Source organism: Galeopterus variegatus, unplaced genomic scaffold (genome assembly GCF_000696425.1).
Source record: "Galeopterus variegatus unplaced genomic scaffold, G_variegatus-3.0.2 Scaffold5952, whole genome shotgun sequence".
NCBI classification, from domain to species: domain Eukaryota; kingdom Metazoa; phylum Chordata; class Mammalia; order Dermoptera; family Cynocephalidae; genus Galeopterus; species Galeopterus variegatus.
In genome coordinates, this window is record NW_007732063.1 from 21,210 (window position 1) to 46,750 (window position 25,541).

Sequence of the window (25,541 nt, forward strand, 5' to 3'; positions counted from 1 at the left end):
CACCCAGTAGGTGCCCAGTGAGTATTCGCGGGATGTACCTGAGGCCTTCCTTTCCAGGACCAGGCTCTTGCCTACCTCTTTAGCCATGTCTGCTGCTTCCCTCAAACACTATTCACCTACTTACAGTTCCCCCAACCATGTCTTGCTCTCTCTTGCCTTCCAATATTTGCACTGGCCATTCTTTTGGCTTAGAATACTGCACCTGCTTGGAATCACACCCTACCTTCTCTCACCTAACCTGTCTGAAAACACTGCTGCAGTCCTCCCTCAACATATTTCCTGGCCTCTGACCGGTGCATAAAATCCTCAATTTTCTCCAGGATCAAAGAGCTCAAGGCTGGGCTGGGATCAGAACATACTGGGTTTCAGATGCAAGGGGTGCAAGGCTCATGAGGGTTAGGACTTAGGCTCAGCTTGCAAGGGTGGCTCTGGTGTGATTTCATTCTCAATCACAAGTAAAACAATTGTTTAGGGGCTAGCCTGGGTACCTAAAGGTTGACTATCCATATATCTCAATGAAGGTGGAATTAAAAAAAAGATAGTTAATCCTGATAGAGATTTTAGAAACATACTTTAATTACTATCCATATTTTAGAAGAATAAAAACAGCAGTTGGTAGTAAGCTGAAACGAAAGGCACATATACACAATCAATGGTAAAAAGATGGCAAAAATTTGATACCACACATCTTTCCAAGCTATCTCCTTTAAGTCTCTGTCATAGCTTTATTTGTTTACCTGTCGATTATAAAGAAAATCCAGGACTCCAACTGAATAACTCTTTTTCTACACCCCAACCTATTGGCTAAAGGGCTATGAGTCACGTAGAAATACACATAAAAATATACTTTGAAGATTTGAAAGGAGGAGCATTATGTTGGTAGAACAAAAACATACTTGCATATTGACTTTAAGACACTCAAAATTCAGCATCATTTAGTAATCTTTGGTTGTACATAGTATGAGAAAGGATTTCTTACCTAAACTAAAGAGCACCAGGAATTTCAGACACACAAACTCTCGCTGATCAAACTGTAGAGAGCGAAGTTTCACCACTAACTCCTGTGCGTGACTCATAAGATTGTTGAGGGTGGCCCCAGCTTGTGATGCTATTATGGAATAGTCCACCTGCAATGCAGAACCACAGTCTTAATGACTATCAGAATGAGAAATATGTATTTGATCTGAGATTAAGAATTATGGATAAATCATACTGCAATTTAGATTTATAACAGAAGGAACTTTCCCCATTAAAGTAGTTTGAGATATATGCTATTATTATAAAAGGCATCACAATCATTCCAATAAGTCTAATCATTTTGATAGGTTTTGTAGAAAACATGTTTTGGCTACCTAAATTTTACAAGCATATACACTTTTTTTATATTATAAATTTACATTATTATATAAGATAAAAAAAAATTTAACTCACATGAATAAGTTGAAAGAAAAAATACCATCTATAAAAAGTGAATCCAGGAGAGCATTCTATATGTATACAATGATATTAACTAATACATGAGGAAAGTAAAGGCAGAGATAACATCTGTTTGTATTATGAGACTATATTTTAAAGTAATCGTGGTTAAAGATTGCATGCCTGTGGATGACGAAACAATTACATTTTATATTTATTCTTTAGTTTGCTGCTTCTAAAAAGTGATCATGTAAAACTGCTATTTTCTGATGGTTGCACTAGATTATGTCAGATTAATACACTTCTTTTAAGAGACAGCAATGACCTTGTTTATAAGAATAATAATTCCTTGGTCTGAAAAACAAAAAGGTTTATTTCCCTTTTCACTTAAATTTAAAAAAAGCGCTGCTAGGCACCAATCTTAGGTTATTCATGGAGACATAAGAAGTTCAATTTATAATAATAAGTTAAGATGTTGGGATGGCTGTCAGTGATAGTACTGGCTTTGCTGCTGCAGTTACGGCGTAATGAGAAAGCCCAGTTGGTATCCGATGCTCCCATGCTTTTTTTACTGGAGAACTCTCAGGCAACCAGATACTCTTTCAGGTGCATTTAATATTTGCAGCAGCAGCAAATTTGTCTGGGAGGCAAGTCCTCATCTGCCACTCATCCAGAGCAGACTGTATTAAATTTTTATATTTATTGACATTTCATTACCATAATTGACTGCACTTGCTTCTCTAGGAGAAGGCACAGGGCTGCCTCCTAAGCAAGAGAACTAGTCCCTTGAGCAGAATTTGCAATTAAAAACAAGGCAGAATGGACTTTTTTTATTGTGTAAATATGATGAGTTGAATTTTCAGCTTTAACTAGAGAATACTGGATGTACAGAAACCTTTTTCAAGAGTGAGAAAAATTATGAGTAGTGGAAAGATGACCCCCAAAGGTGTCAATCAGTTTATATAGAGTCAACTATGCACGAAAAAGCCACAGCTAATGTGCTATTCAGGAAAACCCTTGTGCCAAGCATGCACTGTCCTACCTCCTCTACCTGTGTGCTGGCATCTGTCCACTAAATTTAAACATCAAGTGTTCTAAGAGCTCCTCTAAAACAGGAGTGTGTGGAAGAAAAGGTCAGTACACAGGCAACCTGAACCCTGAGCTGGAAGTAGACAGGACAAGCTGCTGAACTCTGTGGAGCACAGTGAAGGTATTTGTCTCGCACACAAAGTGATGTCCCAACTATCATTTTGCCAGTTCTCTCACATGGGAACTTTGTACTTCAAGGAAGTTCTTGCTGACAAGGAGTGCCTGAGCTCTAAATTCTTTAAAACCTGCCCATGGTCTAACTTCTTCAGATAGTAATAATATAAATTCTATAGAGACAAATGGGATGGATTCGTGCACAGCAGCAGGAAGGACTGATGGTGCACAGTGGTCGGGGAAGCCTGGGACGAGATAGGAGATCGGGGGCAACACTGCCTCTTGCAAATGAAAAGCCTTGGCCAAGTCATATAAAACCTCTGTCCCTTGGTGTCCTCATCTTTAAATCAGGCAATTAAGATAGATGATGATGATAAATGCCTCCCACTTCTGTGATGTATCAAGAAATGATCGTAGTTGGGACAACTCTACCAAATTTAAGCTTGGAATCAAAATTGAACACACTGCAGGTGCAGCTTAATAAATACACAGTACCTTTTAATGAAAATCACTAGTTAAACCCTGAACCAGGAATACTGGGCTAAAAATAAAGCACAAATAGGTTGGTATTAATCAATTTTTAAGACAGAGTTAATTAAATTTTGATATGTGTGTGGTTCTAACAGGTCTATAATACCACTTGCTTCTCTAGGAGAAGGCACAGGGCTGCCTCCTAAGCAAGAGAACTAGTCCCTTGAGCAGAATTTGCAATTAAAAACAAGGCAGAATGGACTTTTTTTATTGTGTAAATATGATGAGTTGAATTTTCAGCTTTAACTAGAGAATACTGGATGTACAGAAACCTTTTTCAAGAGTGAGAAAAATTATGAGTAGTGGAAAGATGACCCCCAAAGGTGTCAATCAGTTTATATAGAGTCAACTATGCACGAAAAAGCCACAGCTAATGTGCTATTCAGGAAAACCCTTGTGCCAAGCATGCACTGTCCTACCTCCTCTACCTGTGTGCTGGCATCTGTCCACTAAATTTAAACATCAAGTGTTCTAAGAGCTCCTCTAAAACAGGAGTGTGTGGAAGAAAAGGTCAGTACACAGGCAACCTGAACCCTGAGCTGGAAGTAGACAGGACAAGCTGCTGAACTCTGTGGAGCACAGTGAAGGTATTTGTCTCGCACACAAAGTGATGTCCCAACTATCATTTTGCCAGTTCTCTCACATGGGAACTTTGTACTTCAAGGAAGTTCTTGCTGACAAGGAGTGCCTGAGCTCTAAATTCTTTAAAACCTGCCCATGGTCTAACTTCTTCAGATAGTAATAATATAAATTCTATAGAGACAAATGGGATGGATTCGTGCACAGCAGCAGGAAGGACTGATGGTGCACAGTGGTCGGGGAAGCCTGGGACGAGATAGGAGATCGGGGGCAACACTGCCTCTTGCAAATGAAAAGCCTTGGCCAAGTCATATAAAACCTCTGTCCCTTGGTGTCCTCACCTTTAAATCAGGCAATTAAGATAGATGATGATGATAAATGCCTCCCACTTCTGTGATGTATCAAGAAATGATCGTAGTTGGGACAACTCTACCAAATTTAAGCTTGGAATCAAAATTGAACACACTGCAGGTGCAGCTTAATAAATACACAGTACCTTTTAATGAAAATCACTAGTTAAACCCTGAACCAGGAATACTGGGCTAAAAATAAAGCACAAATAGGTTGGTATTAATCAATTTTTAAGACAGAGTTAATTAAATTTTGATATGTGTGTGGTTCTAACAGGTCTATAATACGTTCAAATACTAGAATTTCATCCTTGAAAATGAACACTATAACTGAAAGGAATCTAAATTGTTTCACAGGATTATATATTTACTGAGAGATATTTAGTGAGATGGACCTCAGGAAATCAATTGGCATACCAACAACTTTATAGCTATACATTTATTTACATACTAATTTGAAAGCTCAAACATGCTTATTAAATGGGGGCTCCAATAACATTTCTTTCAAGGATAATTTATCAAATTGCACAGCTGTGAAGGAGGATGGGTGATTTATTCCTGAAACAGCACACAGATCTGCAACTTCCTTACATTTTATTACTAAATGGGGGCTCCAATAACATTTCTTTCAAGGATAATTTATCAAATTGCACAGCTGTGAAGCAGGATGGGTGATTTATTCCTGAAACAGCACACAGATCTGCAACTTCCTTACATTTTATTACAAACGTAATTATATTTTCATTGTTGAATACAGAGTTTGTGCTCATTTCAGGAGCAGCTGGCCTTGCCTTTTATGTACTTAGTAAAATTAATTTATTGGTCTTTTACATGTAATCTTTGTGCCATTAAATTCAAGGGAGATATTGAAGAAACAGTTTAAGCTGATGTCCCCTTTGGATAAATTTCACTCATCATGAAGGTAGAAACAGTTTTAGCTAAATTGCTTTTCATTCTAATTGCCAAAATTTTGATGACTTGTATACCGTAAGATGCCTGTCATTTTAATATGATACGCAATAATAGAAGATAATAAGTTGCCAGTAGATCTTCCCTTAGGATGATGTTACGGTGGTGGCTAATTAGCTACAATATGCAAATACTAATACCTGACCCCACTTCAAAGTACTCTATTGTTATTGTTTACATACAGTAGATATATATGTGTATATGGGTGAGTGACTGCATGTGTGTGTATTTAGAATACTGGATAGAAATAAATTCTTGTCATAAATATTAAGATGCTAAATACAGAGTACTGACTTGACAGTGCTTTATATCACTGATAATCATTATTTCCTTTTTTACTTAATAAGGTTATTTAATGTACACTTTTATATATGCCTGATTAAAAGACACAATTAAACACAACACCTATCTTTAAGGTTAAGTAAAAATTTGGTGTGAAATACTGGATCCTCATTTCAATACTAGGCATTGGTGTCCTGGGCACTTCTTTGCAGTGGGGCTATTTTAGTTACTCTAGTTCTGAATGAGCTATGAGGGGGCTCGATTCTGCAAACATTTATTGAGCAAACTTACTAGAGAGTGTGTTTAAGAGAAAAGTTGTGCTATATTATCTAACTTTTCTCTGTCTCTTCAAGCTCCAAGTAGCAGTTTCCAGGGTACCCTTCGTTTTTTTAATTCGGTCTAGTCTTTTTCTTCCCCCTCTGCTCTAATACATTCACATTATTTACAGTGAGCTGCATTCAGTAGGAAAAAGACAGAAGATTGGGCCATGGAGCACCTGGGGCCTGGTATCCCTCAGTTGGTCCAGAGAGTCACTATAAGGCAATGTGTAAACACCATTGCATGTTTCAAGGTGATACAACATTGCTGTCTGGGGCTCCCTTTGAGTCAGGACTCTGGCCCTGGTATTGGTACATTTCATTTGCTAATCTTTAAATACTCAGAATAATCATTTCATTTGTTCCAGACGAAATCACCACAGGGCAGTTGAGAAAATTCTATAAGCAAACCTGGAAATGTCTAATGAGTGATTTGGGAGTGCTGTAGTTCTTGGTACATTTCATTTGCTAATCTTTAAATACTCAGAATAATCATTTCATTTGTTCCAGACGTAATCATCACAGGGCAGTTGAGAAAATTCTATAAGCAAACCTGGAAATGTCTAATGAGTGATTTGGGAGTGCTGTAGTTCTGGCTGAAGCTGGAAAAGGTGGCAAGGCTTAGTTAATGTTTTATCCAGCAATTCTTCGTCACTGCTCCTCTCAACCTGAAAGAATTTTAAGCACTGGTGTCTGCCCTAAACTTGCAAAGGAGAGTCGATCAAATACTCTCACTTAAGGCATGAGGTGCTTCCTGGTAGAGGCTGAATCACGTGGGTCATCAGCTTTGAGTGCCCATTTTATTTGGCTTGTACTTCCTCCTCTGAACTATCTTTGCACCTTATCTGAGTTTGTGTCATGGCGCTTACCTGTGAGAGTGCACAGTGCAGAGCACTATGCAAAGGGCAGTCAGTCATCACAGTCATTAATTAGATGGATGAATTACATCTCTTATCACTATTGACTGCAGGGCTGTGTCTAACTTCTTCCCCCTCACATCTTTGATTTCCCTTCATTTATCAGGCCATCAGAAATATATTTTTTTAACCAAATAAAAAATAGTATTCCTCTCCTATTGGAGAGTGCCAAGCTGTGTATAGGAAAACTTTACATGCTTTATTGGAACAATGCCATTTAATTTTTTCCTATGATATCAACACCATGGCTTTGACACCAATGCATCATGCAAGCAGACTTCTATCATTATTTTAAAGTTCATGCTGTGCACAAATCCATGGTAATAGGTCAATAAGTCTCTGTGGCAGATAAATTATTTTATTTAAAAAAGTAAGAAAAACCCTCATTTAAAATATGTGATTTCCCCAATAATTGGAAGAAAACAACAAAAACAGTTGATTTAGGGTGGTGGCATTATAAGTGATTTTTTTCTTATTTCTAGTTTTTTCTTAATGTTGAGATAATTTGATAGCAGTAATAATCACATTAAAATTGCTTCTGGATAAGTTAAATTTACCTTTACAATATATTTATAATGCCATACCAAAACAAACAAACAAACAAAAACACCAAAAAAACCCTAAAAAGCAAACAAAAAAACACAAAATAGTTCATGCATTTAGTCTCAGTAAAAGAGAAATTAAAATTACTACGATTTGCTTGGAAGTTCCATAACGACTGTCATGCACTGAAATTACACATGAAGACCAAACTAAAAGCCCGTGGTGAAGGCAAGCTCTGCAGCATCTATGAGTTATACGGGAAAGCAGTATGGCCTGCTGGTTAAGGACACAAACTGGCACCAGCCTGCCTGCATCTGAGGATCTGTTCTACCATTTATTAACTGTGTTTTCCCATTCAATCAACTACTTCTCTTCTCTTTGCCTCAGTTCCTCATCTGCAAAAAGGGATAATAATAGCTTTCTTCATAGGGTTGCTGGCTCCATAAATGTCAGTCTTGTGTTGGGCTAGTTTTGATGATATCAACATAGCACTTTAACAGAAATATTTCCTGTTAATTCTTATTGCAAATTTTTCAGGTAGATACCATTATAATCTCCACTGGACAGGTGAGGACATTGATGTTCAAAAGATAAAGGGACTTGTACAAGATGCCATAGTTATTAAGTTCTGGAACGGGGATATGAACACAGGTCGTCCTGACTCTAGACTACATGTGTGTACTTAATACACATGAACACACACACACACACACCATTTTCATACCAAAGAGTGAGCAGTCTTCACTGGTAATGAAAATATATTCTATCCACAGTTCAATTGTTGCTAGACTGTAAAAATAACAAAGAGGAAACAGTTTTGTTTTGGTTTTTTTTTGCTTTCTTCAATTACTTCCCTAATTTTTCCTTTTTTTAAATCATTTTTTTCCTCCAGAATACTGCCTTACTCTTATGCTTAGTATGACACCTTTCTTTCTTCACTTTTTAACTACCTTCTTAAAATTTGTGCACATCAAATTATTTATTATTGTTGTCGTCTTAACAAAAATATAGTTTCCCTGCCCTTGCAATCAGAGAAGTATTTACCATTCTAAGAAAGTCATACTTAAAATTTTCACATCTCCCTGGGCCACAGAGTTCCAGGAAGTAGTCTACAGCAGTCAAAGGGCAATTTATTATTGGAAAGCCATTGGCACCCCTGTCCCATGAGAATAAGTTGGAAGGTATGAGAGGGTACAGATGGGATGTGGGAACGTGGTGGGGATGATTACTCTGGGTCTGAAGTCCTAATTAACCTGTCTTAGTTCAACAACCAGGTTAGAGATAGGATAGTTTTCATTTAGTGCAATCAGCTAATGTTTGTAACATATTCATGTGCCTAAAATATTCAGCATAATAGTAGGTACTGTGGGCACGTGAAAGAAGCATGTATGTGATCCTATATTAAAATATCTTTCTCAATCGGTTAGACGTCATGTGCTTTGGAAGTCTTCCTTTGTAGCACTTTTGTTTTCATCCTATGAAACTGCAGGAAGTCCAGATATGTTCAGAATGTTTTGTCTGGCCTAGTCCACAACAGGAAAGATTTCTTCCAAAATTGCCATAAATGAGAATGTCTGACTATAGTTCATCATTAGGCTATTCCCTTGGATTGGATGAAAAAAGTGTAGGGAGGGGCTTTGGCACTTAAAAGGGTGGGCGGAGCTAGAAGGATGAGGCTGCAGGAAAGGTGGAAGGAAAAGGTTGTTTTTCCACCAGGGAGTCACTCATTCAGTCCCCGCGGCACAATGAAGTAGTGATTGATACTAAAGACGCAGATACCACCTATTCCTTGACTATTCTTGGTTTTGAAAATCAGAGAGGCAAGAAAAGCACTTTCTCTACTTTTTAAATGGTAATTACTTTTATGGAGAGGCAGCACTTAAGGCAAAATGAAATGTGAAATAAAGAGTATTTCTAAAGAGCAGGAATGAAAGTGCTTCTAGAAAGAACAGCCCAAACCCATCTGATTTCTGAAACTCAGAAGAAAATGAAATCAAATTAATTTGTGGGCTGAGTCCTGTACTTCTAATGCAGCTTCTAGGTGGGCAGTGGTGGGAGATGTACGAAGTGATTAGACTCTGAAAATGGGTACATTTCCTCCAATGACTTGGCTCATGGGAGGAAAATGCTGAATAACAATTTGAAAGCACAACAAGTCAAACCCATTGAGGCTTTATTTTCTCATCTAGGAAGCTTTTCTCATGAGAGGTGCATAAAGTACCTCTCCATAGTGATGGAGATGGTTGAACTAATCCAATCTGCAAAAACTCTGAAATAGTGCTTGCCTTTAATTTGATTGCAAAAATATGATTTATTAATAATACAGCAAATGATGTGGAGACAGCCTTTCATTTTCAAATATGCACTACTGTGGTTTCACAGCACATAAACATTTATGGCTGGATATAAAAGATCACGGTGCCTGAATACTGAAGTCACCATTGCTGAACAGTGCAGAGGTGCCCTGAATAGGTATGACCCAATGGACTAAAGGAATCAGTGTTCCATGCATTTATTTAAAAAATACAGCAGTTGTGGAGTGGAGGGTGAGAAAGTGGAGGGACTTGTGCACATCCTGTACAGTTGGAATTAGGTCCTTTAAGTAGACTCTTTCTACAGACATCCACAAGGCTGTCACTTCCCCTTTAAGTCTTTGCTCAAATGTCACCTTCTCAATAAGGCCAAACTAACCATTCCTACTTAACACTGCAATCCATGAGTCACACGGCATCACACATACATGGATGTGTGTTATCTCCTTTTACCCAGTAATTCCTTTTCTTCTTTTATTCAATGGCACTTTGACCTCTAACATATTACAGGTTTGTTTATCAGAATTATCGTCAGCTTCTCCCTACTACAATGTTAAGTTCCATGAGGGCCGGAATCTTTTCCTGTTTTGTCCGTTAATATATGCCAAAGTCCCAGACTAGCACATAGTAGGATGTTCAATAACTATTTGTTGATGGGACAAATATCTGTTCAGAAAGGAGCAGAACCTAATTATAACTTTCTCATTTTATCTTCCTTTTGAATGACTGGGCCCTTGAGAACTGAAACTCCTGTCCCGTCTCACTTACTGGCCTTTATATGCAAACCATTTTGAATATATGTGACATTTAAATCAGTCTCTTTCACCAATATCATTTCAAAATAGTAAGGATTCCACAATTTATAAGGTTTTTAAATAGCTGACAAACAGTGTGGTAGGTTCGGTTCACGCAGAAGCTCAAGGAAAAAAACCTGGGTACTAATCATTGCTTTTGATTTAGCAATTGTTTGGACCCTCGGAAGCAGAACTTTCAATCCCAGCAGACTGGATGCAGCAGAATGCTTATGATTATGTTTGCTTTTACAAGTTTAACTGTAATCATCGGAGCAGGAACAGAGTGCCCCAAGTCATCTTTTCTAAATTATTTGCAGCCAATCTCTCCCTTTCAAAGCACAAGAGTGCTTCTGACCTAGTTAAATTCCTGCCATTCTGAACATACTTAATAAAAAGACTTTTTTTTTTTTTTGGTCTCTACACTCACTTGTTGCCCAGTAACCAGGAAGATTGATCCTTCCTTTCCATGTACCACTTGCCGGTAAATGTGATCGAGGATTAAGAGCTCACTCCAGCAGTTCTGAAGCAGCTTCATTTGGTCATCAACCTGCAAAAGAAATGGGAAAAAATGACACTGCTGTGTACTATTTTTTTGTTTTTGCATAATTTTCTATAAACGAGAACTAACTATAAGCAAGGAAGTCTCCGCCAATGCTCAGATGCTCAGAATTGACATCACTGTTCCTGAAAATCATTATTTTCAATTGGACAAATAGTTTTTAGGCCACATATAAATACTTAAGCTAAGTATTTATAATCAATGAACTGCTAGGAAAAGGCACTCCATTAGATTGGTCTAATATTAATAGAACTATTAGAAATATGTTGTGGGAGGTACGGGCGCCTTGGACTGTCCTCAGAAGATACTGTTAGAATGACTCCAAATGTATCTAAAGGTTAATACATTGAATGGAGGCTGAAATAATAAACAGATTATTAGCAAGCTGTCAAACCAAGAGGATTTATATAAAAGGAAATTAACACAACAGCTCAAATGACTTTTGGAGATAGAGGCACAATGCCATTATTTGTCAACAGTGTTGATCCAAATTGTTGATCCTGAATAGAACACTAAGCATGATTTTGGTGCTAATCTAAATTTATTTTTATGATATGGACAACTTATTTATCCACAAATTCTCTCAACTTCCATTATCTTATCTGAAAAATGGGCTAAGAATAGTACCTCCCTTACAGGACTGCCGTGAGGATTAAAACGCAAAGTGCCTTGTCATGATGGGTATTTATGCATATTCCATTTTGCCCTCCAGGAAGCTGAATTCTTCAAAAAACATACCCACCTCCTGTACAGTCCACATAGCCACATGCGGACAGCATATTGATCCACTTCTATGGTTATTTGTAAGAGTTTACTCTTCGTTTTGTAATGTACACCTGCCAAAAACCTTGGTGTACCCAAATGCAACAGCGATGTTTGGATATACTTTATACATTTAAAAGTAACACTTGACATTCATATGTTGTGTGATATTTTTAAGAGTTTTTGTGTATTATTTTAGATTTGACTCACAGAACATGCCTTTGAAGTTTACAGAACTAGTACCATTGTGTTCAGTTTTCAGATGAGAAAATGGGGTCTCAGAGAAGTTCAGGGACATGCCTAAAAATTCTCTCTCTCAGACTCTAGGGTGTCTCCAAATTACATCAAGACATCCTGGAATTTTCTAAACCAAGTTAATTTAATTCACTTTAACAAATTCATTTTAAAGTGGCCATTCAGTGGGACCCTGGATAATTGCCACCGATTCATTAGCGGTGATAAGAGTCTGCAGCTAATTTTACTTTTATAGGTCCAGGACATGGTGAACATGGTCAGGAGAACACTGAACTTGGAGTAAAAACGAGAATTTGAGGCACAGTTCTACACTCTCTAGCTGTGAAAGGTGGGCCATGCTTCATTCTCAAACCTTATGTTCTCAGCTAAAAATACGTAAGGGAAGCCTTGTTGTGAGGATAAAACAAGATAGTGGATGGGAAAACCCCTTGCAAAGTGTAAAGCAATACGTGAAGAAACAATAACAAACAGATGCTGCCAACTGCAAGACCATGTTAGTTCTGTTTAGAAGGGAAAGAAAAGTGATCGCAGAGATTTAAGCTGCAGTCAAGCTCTATGATCAGGAAAGGTGATGCAAACAGATGCTGCCAACTGCAAGACCATGTTAGTTCTGTTTAGAAGGGAAAGAAAAGTGATTGCAGAGATTTAAGCTGCAGTCAAGCTCTATGATCAGGAAAGGTGATGCCCAAGCACATCAAAAATATTTGGTTTGAATAGCAAAAATATTTCAAACCAATGTCCGTTCTAATCAAAAGAATTTCATTTATTAAGTAAGTGGCTATTTTTTGAGAGCCAATTATTTGGTGGGTGTAAGCAACAGGCCCTGGGATATAATGGTGAACGAGATAAATGCAGTCCCTGCCTTTGTGAAAATTTACTCCCATGGGGAGAATGCTCACCCAAACACTACTTAGTGGTTTAGTTGACAGTGCGAGTTCACTTTCTTTAGAGGAAAGTCTCCAGGGTGTCGTGTGGTATTACAAGTCAGGCTGTGGGCAGCAGCTTAGTAGATCTATCAAAACGTTCTCTGCAAACAGCTAACCCAAGGAACTATGGCCTAATGTCCTAGCAATGTGCATGTCAACCGCACCCACAGCAGATTCCAGGAACTGTCTCTCTCAGATGCTAAGGGGTGATTTCAAAACAAAGTGCACTTTGCTCTTCTGGGTTTATTATATTCTCGTATACTACCAGCATCTTTTTAAGAATGTTGTCAGTCTATGATGGCAATTTGGTTCCACTGTGCATTTTTTTTCTGTGTTGTGAAGCTTTAGTAATTTATTTGGCACTCTTTTCAGGGATTGTTTCCCCAGATACAATTACCGTACATGTCAATGTTGCATAGAGTTTCCAGATGGGTGGGGAATATAGATTCTCCAAAGTCCATTTATGGATGCCTAAAGGGGATTCCAGCTTAAGAACCTATTATTTATGCAGCAAGAAAATGGATCATTCCCATTTTGCAGGTGGAAAGTGAAAGAGCTAAGAGACTATCTGCTGGCCATGTTGAAAAGGTGAGTGAAAATTAAGAGCAGCATATTTTCTAGAGAAAACTCATCAGGGTCTTCCATTTCATTTCATTTGATAGCTCCTATCCTTCATCTACAACATGACAGAAATAGTTATGGTGACAGATTTTGCTCTAATTAAGGCATACTAAAATTCTAAGAATCTGACTTTCCCTAGTCTTCTTTTCTTTTAAGATGTTGAGGATATGTTTTCAAAATCTGCATATTCCGTTTCCTCTGCTTCTTTAGAAATTGCAGGAATAGGTGAAATTTTGTGTCTATTTCCTATAATTAGTACTTCACTTCCTCCTTTGAGTCTAACAGAGGATAATCTTTTATAATCTCCCTGTTTTCACAAAATGTTGTAATTGTTTCTTTATCTGTCTGCCCTCCTTGAGGGCAGGGACGGAACCTGAAACTGCAGCTGCCAGAGTGCCTTCCATAGTGCCTAGCAAAAAGGAGGCACTTAATGAATGCTTGCCAAATGAAGGAATGAATAACTGGATTACCTCCGCTTCTGCAATTTTCTGCTTTTCACCTGTGTTTCTCTGTACTTAGCCCAAACTATAAGTAAGAAACTCCTTTGGTGTCTTTGGCATGAACGACAATCTCCACACAGCCGTGAACACACCAACGACTTGCACCTGACCCTGCTGACCCTTCTCACACGAACTCCACAGGTCTGTGCCCACAGCTGACCCCTGGTAAAGACTTGTTCACTGATTGTAATTTTAACACCGCTCCTGAGCAATTGATTCCTTATTTTAATATTCTCCAAGGAGGTTTTCCATGCCAACATTCTATTTCATTATTTTCCATAATTGATTATGTGATATTTTATATTATCTTGAAATTGGTGAGCAAGCAGCTTGCACAGTGTTTTGGATGACATAGTTTTTATGCAGCTCTATGAATAAAAAGACAGGGTAAACGTGATAACCAACTTGACCCTTATCTCTAGATAAGAAATGTTGGCAATTTTGAAGTTTTTTTTTTTTTTTTTAAGAAAAACAGTTAAAGGGGATTGTGAAGGGGGGAAGGGAAGAAAGATAATCTACTTTGAGTACATTCTCTAGATATTATGCTGTCAATAAATAATTTAGGGTGGCATTTGGGAGCCCAGGAGGGGAGCCAATGGGATATAAGTTTTATAAAATATCAAAACCTCTCGCTAGGAGTTAGCAATACCACCTTATACAATCCTCTGTTATCAGCTGTAATAAAAGAAAGGACTTATCTCAGAAACCTAGTTACTCATCAGAGAAACTATTTGCATTGATATTATAGATGAGGGTGTAAAGGAATACAAGTCTCATATTGTTATGAAGCACAACTTCCCACAACCCAGAATGTTAATCATTAGAAGCGTGTGCTTTCCCATAAGAAGAGTGAAATCGGCAAATGATAAAAAGAATGGGTAGCTCTTTCTCAAGCCCACGTTTAACTTATCAAAACCTTTTTGTTGCCCCCTCCCCTTTCCCTTTTAATAGTCCAGAAACTCAGCTGTTATTTTACCTTCCCTCTTGCTGAGGCTTTTTAAAATTGACATCATGAGTCATTGTGATTAAGCTTTAAGAAAGATATTTTTAGGAAAACATTCTACAATGTGGACTGGTAGTTTAAAATGGACATAAACCCGTTTCTTGTTTCTCATCATTAAATTTGGTGTGCCAGGCCTTGTGTCAGAAACCTGGGAGTGGACTAGCTGGTGAGCTAAGTTGGTTAGCTTGTAGTGTTACAACACCAAGGTCAAGGGTTTGGATCCCCATACCGGCCAGCCACCAAAAACCCCCACAAAAACTTGGGGAAAACAAGTGACGAAAATACAATTCCTGCCTGAGAGAAACTCACATTCCAATGAAGTGTAAATCCACTATTACTAATCTCATGTGCAAAAGAAAGCCAGGAACACTTTACCCTACTCCATTTCTTGGGGAGACTTTCGGTGGTCAGAGAAGGGTGCGTGTAAGCAGGCCTCGACCTTGGACAATCACTTACTAAGGCTTTGTTTCTTTCTTTTTTTCTTTTCTTTTCTTTTTTTAGCTTAGTAGCTTCTGTCAGAATTATTCTTGGAACAAAGTACAGTTAAAAAACAAACAAACAAATGATTTGAAGATTCTTCCGAATCATAACAAATGAAATCCAGCTATTATTTGATTTATTTTTCCTTTCTGACAAAAAGAAAAAATATCCCTGGAGGTGGGTCTTCATTTCTTCTTGTGATAATGATGACATTATTACAAAAATAAAGAGGTATGTTCAGAAGCAGAGAGAAAAAAAATCATAACCCCAAACAAACCAAAATCAATTTAACAAATCTTAATGAAAACCTGCTCTGGGCATGACAGACACACAGCTGTTTTAATCTTTTACTGTTTTTATAAAGAACACTGATGATTATCTGCAACCTCTATAATAAACTGCTACAAAGTCCAAGAAAAAATGATTTCACATTAACAATGATTAAACAAGCACTAAAAACAATACTGTACAAGAGATATAACAGCCAGTAAAACCCCCTAGTCAATTGTCACAATACCCAATAGATTTATAACCAGAAGTTCTTCTCTGCTCTGAGATAACTTAGAAGTAGTTCCAATGTGCTTTCTAATTGGGTTGTGGTCGTCCCATAATACAAAAACCTATCTGTCAGCACTTCGCCGGGGAACTGAACGATTCCGGCCCCTTTCTCCAGTAGAGCAACAAAGGCTTTTCTCCCCTGGGATCTGAACTCTCTTTCAGATGAGGGAAGCAGGAGGCAGAGGGATTTAACTACAGTACATCTGCCATCTCTCTTCCATTCCCACCGACCCCTTCCTCCCATCTAGGTCATGGCCAATAGTCCTCCAGAATCCAGGACCTACATAGTTTACAACGCTTCTCCCTCTTGCTCTAATCCATCATATACATGGTTACTAGAATTATCTATTTGGGTCATGCTATTCCTTTGGACATGAACTTCTTCCAAATCCCCTAGACTTCCCTTCAAAGATCTCCACTAAACCAGAGCTCCCTAACCAGTGTATGCTAGAAATAGGTTATCAGTGTGCCTGCAGATCCTCCAGCCTAGGGTGGCCAGAAACTGGAGACAGTGGCCTCTGACCACGAGCAACCTGCTCTGTGTACACTGGTGTGCATGCAAATATTATCACATTCTATGTGGGCCATGTAATGAAAAAGATGGAGAAGCTTTCCATTAAATGACCTTTCTTATATCAACTTTATATCCTAGTTCTTCAGTAAATATCACCTGTTTGTTTTTGGTATCTTACTCATGACTTACTCCTATTAGGAAACACATAAATAGTGCTCTCAGGCACTGTTCTAAACACTTTGCACACGTGAACTCACTTAATCTTCACAAATACTCAGTGATGCAAGGCTTATTATATTCCCCATTTTAACAGAGAGGAGACTCAGGCATCAATGTTAATTAACCTGCCAAATGTTACACAGCTAGTAAGTAGAAGAACCAGGATTTGAAGAATTTGTGATCCTAGCAACTAGGCGTAGAGGTATTATCCCTTACCTAGAATATCTATCTATGCCCTGAAAAAATCATTCTAAAAGCTGCCTCCTTCAGGAAGCCCTCCCTGACCAGCTCCATTCCATGCTGATCACTCCTGCATTCTTATAACCTTTTGTAACAGATTAACCTACATTCGTTGATTTGGGTTCTCCAAAATTCTTAGACTTGGAGTTCAAAACTTGAGTGACTATGAACTTTGAAAATTAAATTGAATACAATAATCCTTCACTGATTTAGTGGCCAGAGTTTTGAAACTTTATCCATTGGAAATGGCACCATAAACTGGAAGCAGAGGGAGGTAAGTGGCTGTCATACAGCTGATGTCCTTAATCTCCAGGTAAGTGTGGGCCCCTCAGTCCTGCCCCAGCTTCACATGATTAGGTGTAAAGTGAAAGAGCAGAGGAGCAGTTGGGAAATGAGTAAGACAGCTGTGAGCAGAAGAAAGAGACAGAAAACAAAACAGACCCATCCTCTACTTCTCCATCGGCTCAATCCAGAGTCACTTAGTGCAGGAAGTCAGAAGCCCTGGACCTCAGGAACCCCTCCGGGAACCACTCTGTAACCAAGCACAGGACAGTGGGCATTCACAGCCATGACAAGTAATCAGAACAGGCTCATCATATCCTCTGTTTAAGAAGTCAGGGAACGGTGTGATTTGTGTTAGAGAGCCCTCCATCAAAAATGACTAAATTTCTTTCAAAGTCCATTGTTCTTTGAGGTTTACAGATAAAACTCCATAGTGTATGTAAATGTTAAATATCACTACTGAGAAATATATCATCACCTGGGCATATAATGTAATTTAATCAGTGTCTTTTTAATAGAATTGTAGCTACATTCTCAGAATTTGTCAAACCAAAGGACAAATTTTGATCAGTTTTTATTCCTCCACATTTCAAAAAGCTTCCTGTTGAAATATTAATTATAAGCTAATGGCAAATTCATCATATTTGGGGGGTCAAGTAGGAATTTTCACACAGCAGTCCTGGCAGACTGTTCTGTCTCTTGAGTTTCCATACATAGCCACATGGAATTCATGTGATCTGATTAAGGTGGGCACTGAAAGGTACTGAGACTATGTTTGCTTGTGGCTGATGAAATCAATCACATCCCACCGTTTCAGAGTCCAAGCATGTTCATGTGTAACGAGACAGGGAGAAAAGAGGGTCTTTGCCACTCACAGAAGGTTAGCTGTGTTCATACTTCCTCTAAGAGTTGTCACTGACGTGACGAGTCAGTTAGCTTGACGGGGTTACCTTCCATGAGGTTGCGGTGTTTTGCAAAGGAAAGAACACAGGAGTTTGCATATTGATGAACTTCACTGCCAACCCAGCCCCAGATTTTGAGATGGGTATTGAAAAGGCTGGTTTGTGTAAGGGCATGGTTAACCCAGGAGTCATTTATTTTGTCAGATTATGAGTACACCCAAAGCAACAATAAATCAAACAGCATATACTAGTGCTGGGTGCTATCGAGACAAACGAATATGAGATGTGGTTCTTATCCTCAAGAAACTCATGAATAAATTGAACAAACAAGACACACCCGTGCAGAATTATTAGTGCACAAGGGAGCACACAAAGTGTTACATTCTATGGAACCACCAACTAGAAGATGAATATGTACAAGTGTGTGTGTACACGTGTACACATACGAGTGTAATGCCACATCCTTAAACACTTGGAAGAAGTTTATATGTATATGTAATAAAAGATAAATAACAAAATAAATGAGAAAATGGAGATAAAGGGGAAATAAATATAGAAAAATAAGTCAAAGCCAAGAATAGGATCAGTCCCCCAAATCAGCTCCATAAGGGTTGTTGCAGTTGTTGGAAATGGGCCACAATTTGGTTCCTTGTAGCCAGAGCATCATTACTAACATGATTTGTAGTACATATACATGAGATAAAATCAAAGCAATTACTTGCAACACATCTTCTCCTAGTACTGAACTCCTGAGAGAAATCTCTCTTGTGACTTTTCCAAGGAGGATTGGAGACAATGGATGCAGTACACTAGGCTCTAACAACATCCTCACGGTAGATGCAATATTTTAGCTTCATGGAGTGTTCCTTTTAATGCCTTCAGTGTAAACCGATGGCAATGTTAAGAGAAGCCAAGATAATTTGGTCCTACAACATAACTTTCTGATGTTCCGTTTTATTCCAAAGGTAAATTGAGAAAATCCAGAAATAGAGAGAAGGCACATATTTAGGTCCCTTTATTAATAGCAGAGTTCAGATCCATTGAACACTGTAAGGAAACACATGGGTGCTATTCTGGCAAAGAACTATGTAACTTTGGGCAAAGAACTCATTAAACCTCAGCTGCTCTCAAGGACTTTGTTTTTGTCAAAAGAGATAAATGTAAATGTACCTAGCTCAGTGACTGGCATACAGCAGATACCCCTTTTATGGTAGTTAAACCTAAATCAAAATAAATAAAAAGTCAAAATATGAGAGGTGCTAAATGAACTACAAAGGAAAAAATTTCAGGTGATGGAAAAGGTTGATGAACTAAAACAGAAATATTTTAAAGTAGATTAATGTGAAATATTTTCCAGTGCTTTCTCTTGCTGGGTATTGTTTCATTTATGACCACTACCTGTTTCCTGTCCTCTAAGTTAGAAATCTCCTATGTATAATTAAAGCAATGCTCTCACATGTTTGACCCAGCAGACAATAGTCAAGCAATGAAGACAAAATCCTTTTAAGAATAACATATTTTCTTTTGGTTTCCTTGGAATGTCAAGAAAGCATTTGTGAATATGATGATCATCTTTGTAATAGGGTAATGGGGTTATGTTTGTAATTCTCATTTTCCAGACACTTCCTTAAAGGCAGCAATGCTACCAGCCAAAGGAGAATTCCAGGTGCGCAGCATGCTCATCATCTGGACATGGGTGGGTATGGCATAAATTAAGGAGGGTTTTGGCTGCCCTACCACCTTGTGAAATGGACACACAATTGAAGTCCTTGGGATGGACAGCAGGGTGGGCACGAACGGGAGAAGGCGGGGCATTCTACAGGGCATGCTCCGTGACTCTCTTAAGGTCACTTAAAGCAACTTCTTCTATTCTGAGTTTAAAAGTCAGAAAAAAATTTTTTAGAGGCTAATTTGTCCTTGGGTCCTTTTTGCCTGGCTGCTTCCCAATGAAAGGGGAAAAGAACCCAAGTGGCTTAAATATTACTCCACAAAAATACAACTGAAATTCAGAGGCAAAAAAAAAAAAAAAAAAAGAATTCCCTAAAGACTGTTCAGTGATGGGAATTCTCTGGGTACAAAGGCCCCTGGGAGAATTATTCCTCTACTCACTTCCCCAGGGACACGCAGAACACTGTGTGTATCCTTTCACACAATTTAACCCCCCCCTCCAGGTCACAGTGCTAGCGTACAGCCGGTCTACGCCTTCAGAGGTACCAGAAATGGATTCACAGAAAGCGGTGGCAATTAAGGATACAGCTCCAGGAGTCAAAAATTCAGCCCCAAAGTGCAGAAAGGTTATTTCTTTCTAAGTAAACCAAACAATTTTTGCTTTCTTAAATAGTGCATATTGGGAAGTAATCATTCCAGTACTCTCAACACGGCACGTGAACAGTAGCAGCTCCTATCTAACTTCCTGTCTCTGGCACTGTGAACAGTACCCCTCTCATTACCCAGACTGAGGACACCCCCATACCGTAACGCTGTGAATCACACTCTGGTCCTGGGCTCACAGTAGTTGCTTAATTGACACTTGCTCCATCAAAGCTGAACTACCTGGTTACACATAGTAACTACCTTTAGATCAATTACTTCATTTTACAAAAGAGAGAAGTCAGGCTAGATGAGTTGTGATTTATATAAGGTAGCTCAGATGCCAGAAACAGGACGGGAACTCTGGTGTTCTGAATCCTAGCCCAGTGTCCTTTCGCTGTGCCTTCTTCATACAGGAATAAAGAGTAATCTTATTTTCTCTCGATAAGTTTATTTTTTAAAATATAACACTGCCCCAATTTTTTTTTCCTGCAAGGAAATGCATTAATAGTAATTTAATTTCTCTATTTCAAATGTAAAGAAATCTATGATTTGGGAAATAAAGTCCTTTGGATGTTTATAAAATACAAAACCATGGATACCAAATGACAGAACCTTGCAATTATCTGGGTACAAAATCTAGATAGATGCTCTTTCTTATTGGGAAAAAACTGTGCAAGTGATTCAGGATGGGGAATGAACTGAGACCTAGCACTTAACCCCAAGAGGGGTCAGTTTTGTGCCCCAACTGAGGAAGGAATGAAGTATCGAAATGGAGAAGAAACCTAGAGAAAAAAAGTTACACTGTCTTCGTGTTTTAGTCCGTTTTGTGTCGCTATAACAGAAATACCTGAGACTAGGTAATTTTTAAAGGAAAGAGGTTTATTTGGCTTACAGTTCTGGGACAGCTACATCTGGCACGGGCCTCAGGCTGCTTCTACTCATGGCGTAAAGTGGCAGGGAGCCGGCGGGTACAAGCAGATCACATGGCGAGAGGAAGCGAGAGAGAGAGACGAGAGGTGCCAGGGTCCTTTAAACAGTCAGGTCTCGCGGGAACTAATAGAGCGAGAACTCACTCATTAATTCCCCCCTCCCCCAGGGAGAGCATTAATCCATTCATGAGGGATCCGTCCCCATGACTCAATCAGTTTCCAACACTGCCACATTGGGGATCCAATTTCCACATGAGTTTTGGAGGGGACAACACATCCAAACTCCATCGCTTCGTATTTTTGAAAATCCACAAATGTTTACATTATATGATATGACTGACAAGACTCTTCTCAAAATATTTAGGCAAATAATAATTTGATACTGGGGCCCTTTTCCTAGTAGCTCACATAGAACTTTATCAGGATGGGGGAAGTGAGTGGAACCGTCCACTGGTCATTATAGAATAAGCAGCACTTTGCCAGCAGTGAGAAACTTCCTTCCCCGACTGTGCCCGCTGCAGCAGAGTTTGAGACCACCTCCTTTTGAACTTTTCAGCCCCCCACCCCTGCACTGCGACAACCCCTACTTCTTGGTGCGTGTGTGGGTCTTCACTGGCAGGGCTGGGTGGCCCCTTCCTGGCCTGGCCCCAGTTCCAGAAGACCCACAGGTGAGAACCCCTGTTTGCCAGTGTCCCTTCTTCCACCTGCTTGTAGCTCAGCAGGGTGGAGTATAGGAGTCCCCCTCCCCCACTAAAGGGCCCAAATCTAAAAACGAGGGACTGTATTTTAACAAAAATTGTTCACCAATATTGCATGGCACAAATTTTGACAACTGTTTTAGTTCCCCTGTTCTGGCCAGTTACAGGGGGAAAACATCCTATACAAGCTGCGAAGTAATAATTTTGGAATCAAAATCACATGAGCTAGGTTTTTAGCAATGCCATACTTAGGTCTGCTGCACCTGTGCGTGAACAGGGTGTGCCTTCTAGTACCGTTCCCGTTGCCTCGACTTTCATAGTCTTTCTACTCGAGATTGAGGAAGAAGAGCATGCAGGCTATGATGCGGCACTGCCCCTCCACCCCCACCCACCATACAGCCCCAGCACTCCCCCGTCCTGTGACACACGCATTGCCGTGATGGATCTGTCCCCATGAAGCAAGGACTCTGTAGGTCAGTCCCAAGCCAATCCTTTTATGTCTTCCATATTTCTAGATAGCCTTTCTTTTATTCCATCTTAGGAAACTCTACAAATATTGGGTTTATATCTGAACAGAATGACAAAAGATCAAGATCTAGAAGAATTTGGGCACTGCTGTACAGAATATAAGTTCCTGCAAAGGTGGCTGAGAAGTAAAATGCAATGTATTCAACTCCATTTTCCCAAGTATTCTCATCGTAAAGTGGGAGAAATACCCTTTGTAGTAAAGGAATGCATCTTTCGTGGAAGTGGGTGAGGAAGGGGTTCTTTTTTTCTTCCCCCAAAAAGAAGAGAGAATGAGAACTGTATTCCTTTGCATTGCCTCTGGGTTTCACACCATAGGAGTTACACTCAATTTATGTGGCTGATTTTGTTTGGTTTTTATTCAAAGTATGGATCACACAGAAAATGGACATACTACTGACAAAAAAAAATTTTTTTTCTCATTTTTCATGCGCATACACTATTCTTTGAGGGAAAGTATTCTTTGGAGAAAGAGGAAACGTGCGGTGGTTATCTGTGTTTTTAGAGATATCCTCATGGCCTCTCACGCACATACCCTCATGTTAAATGCTTGGCTGTTTGAGGACACGCTGCATCTACAGAGGGGGCTGGTTGGCTGGTTGTTTTGTTGGAGTGGGCTGCTTAATTCATATCAAACTAGAAGGCAATTTATCCAATTCATTAAGTCAATTTATTTTTTAATTGAACTGACCAATAGTTCAATTAAACAGTTCAATTTCTAGACTGTGTAGACAGATACAGTCCTGGAGAAAGGTTATGACAACATATCAGTCATATCACAGTTCTCTTTTCACACAGCTGGCCACACCGTATTTGAGCATGAAGGAACCAGCACTATGGTGTGGGTGGGGTTCTGATCTTTGGAATAGCAGAACTGCAGAAACATAAGCAGAAGTTTTTAAAATTAGTCCGTCATATGTCTTTGCCTTAATGATGTTGGCCATTACACCCAAATTAGAAAGCAAAGAGTTCCCAGGTCCAACAGGTAGTTCTTTTCTTATTATTTCTCAATGACCAATTAGGACTCTTTCCTGCCAAAAAATATTTTAAAAATCTTTCTTGACAATGATTCAGGACCTTTCCCAGGAAGATTTCAAATCATAATCCTAACCCACTCATAGGAGAGAGTATCTAACAATATTCCACCAATTCAGATGTAGCCAGGTGTTCAAGGTCAGTTGAGTTTGTGCCAAATTATTCTGTACTAGGTTCCTGAAGTCCCATTCAGCTTTGTCTAAACTGCCTGCACATTTCTCACCAGTGGCCTGAACATGCAGTTCAGATTAAGGACCCTGGGCTTCTCATTGCTATTTCAATTGCTCAAAAGGAGCTCAGGTGTAGCCTGGATGAACAGTAAACTGCATTCTCTTCCATATCGTGACCATCTGTGTTTACAAAGGTGGGGGACAGGAGAAGTATATCCTAAGATTTGGAACCTGACAAATGTCTAGTCATCATGTTATATCTAATATATTCCCTTTATGTTGAGGGCTCTAAAGGAATACTACTCTCTCTAGAAGTTCTATTGGTGACCAGTAAATCTCTTAATCCATCCAAAAAGGATATTTTGCATCTGAAAAACAGTCATGTTTTGGCTTTCAAAGTGGCATTTCATAGATGTATATTTTAGAAATTACCCATCTAAAGAATGAGGTTTAGTTCCACTTTGCAAAAGTTTGGCCTAGGTATACTTGCCTCAGAGTCAAGCTTCACTCTGTTTCTCAAGGCCAAATTTGCTTTAAAGACCCATGAAAAGGAAGTCTAGAGTGCAAAGCCACCTGCTCATTGCTGGGCACAGTACTGTGCTTCAGTTGGCAGGGTTCAGGGGTGAAAAGGAAACAATATCAAGGCTTGGGGGCTGTGGAGGTTGCTGTTTCCCCAATATCCAGTTTCTCCTGGAGACCACATCTGAGAGTTAGAAAAACTCTGAGTGTGTCTGTACCCAGTTCGAATCTGAAATCTACATTTTTTTTAAAAATAGAAAATGTTTGGTTTGTTTCTACCTTATTTCGAGAAGTCACGTGACCCATTACCTCTAGGAAGAAGTACACATCGCTCACATAAATGTTTTATGGGCTGGAATCTCCAAGAAACCACTTCCTCCGTGTTTCTGCAATTAAATGATCATGTATATACACGAACGACAGCAAGTTTCGACAAAAAGGAACAGAGGGGTGACTCCTGAGCGCTAAAGATCACACTGAGCAGATATATCTTTCAATTAAAAAACGAACTGTTTCAGTAGCATCACTGTGTTACACCTTAAAGCAAGTCAGTTGACTGTATTCACATAAATTTAATCCCTGCTTTGAGCACACATGGTTTACAAAAACTACAGAAGAAAAACAGTACCCATAGTAGAAAGGCAACTTATTTCTTTTAAAATCTTTTTTTCTGAGTAACTGATGAACAAGTACAAGGTCCTAACACTAGGAACCAAAAGGACTCCTAAACGAGGATGTAAAAACGTCCCCTTTTGCCATGGGTGGCCCCCCTCAGGCTCAGAAAGCCATCCCTCTCATTCACACGTGAGCTAACCCGTTCAAGGAGGGGAGCGCCAATGAGCTGCCGGATCGATATGGTGAAGCATGGAGATTGATCTCATCCCACAGTGAGTGCATTAACGAGCTCCTCGGTATGACCTTTGCCCAGAGGTACAAATTAGACTCCACCGCAAACCACATTTTTGAATAGGGCCCTTTAATCTTTGCTTGCTTTTAATAAAGCACACTGCAGGCAGACCTCAAAGATGACTACCAAAACTCATAATGCATCATTTTTACAGACTAGGAGGGTCTTGCAGAATTAGTGTGTTATGTCTGAAATTATGGACAAGATAGCATAAATGCAAGCTTTTAAAATAAAGTGTATTTTTTAAGAAGCATGTTTTTGTTTTTTACTAAAAGTGCTGAATATATTTCTAAGCAGGAAGCCTTACGAACGGCTTTACTTAATTTTCTCCTGTGCTCAACTCAATATCCGTGCTTCTCAAACTTTAACATACACCATTCCACCTGGGGGCGGGGGGGGGGGGTCTTGTTA

General features: G+C 39.1%; 1 protein-coding gene across 1 annotated transcript in view; it reads right to left on the reverse strand.

The window, feature by feature from the left end:
* Positions 1-935: 935 nt before the first annotated feature.
* The window catches only part of LOC103605642 (nuclear receptor subfamily 5 group A member 2), a 67,139-nt gene continuing 42,533 nt past the window's right edge, over positions 936-25,541 (reverse strand). The window contains exons 5-6 of the mRNA XM_008590265.1: positions 10,641-10,760; positions 936-1,127 (exon numbers count right to left, since the gene is read on the reverse strand). Of these exons, the coding sequence (XP_008588487.1) occupies positions 936-1,127; positions 10,641-10,760 (312 nt within the window). The remainder of the gene's footprint in view (positions 1,128-10,640; positions 10,761-25,541) is intronic.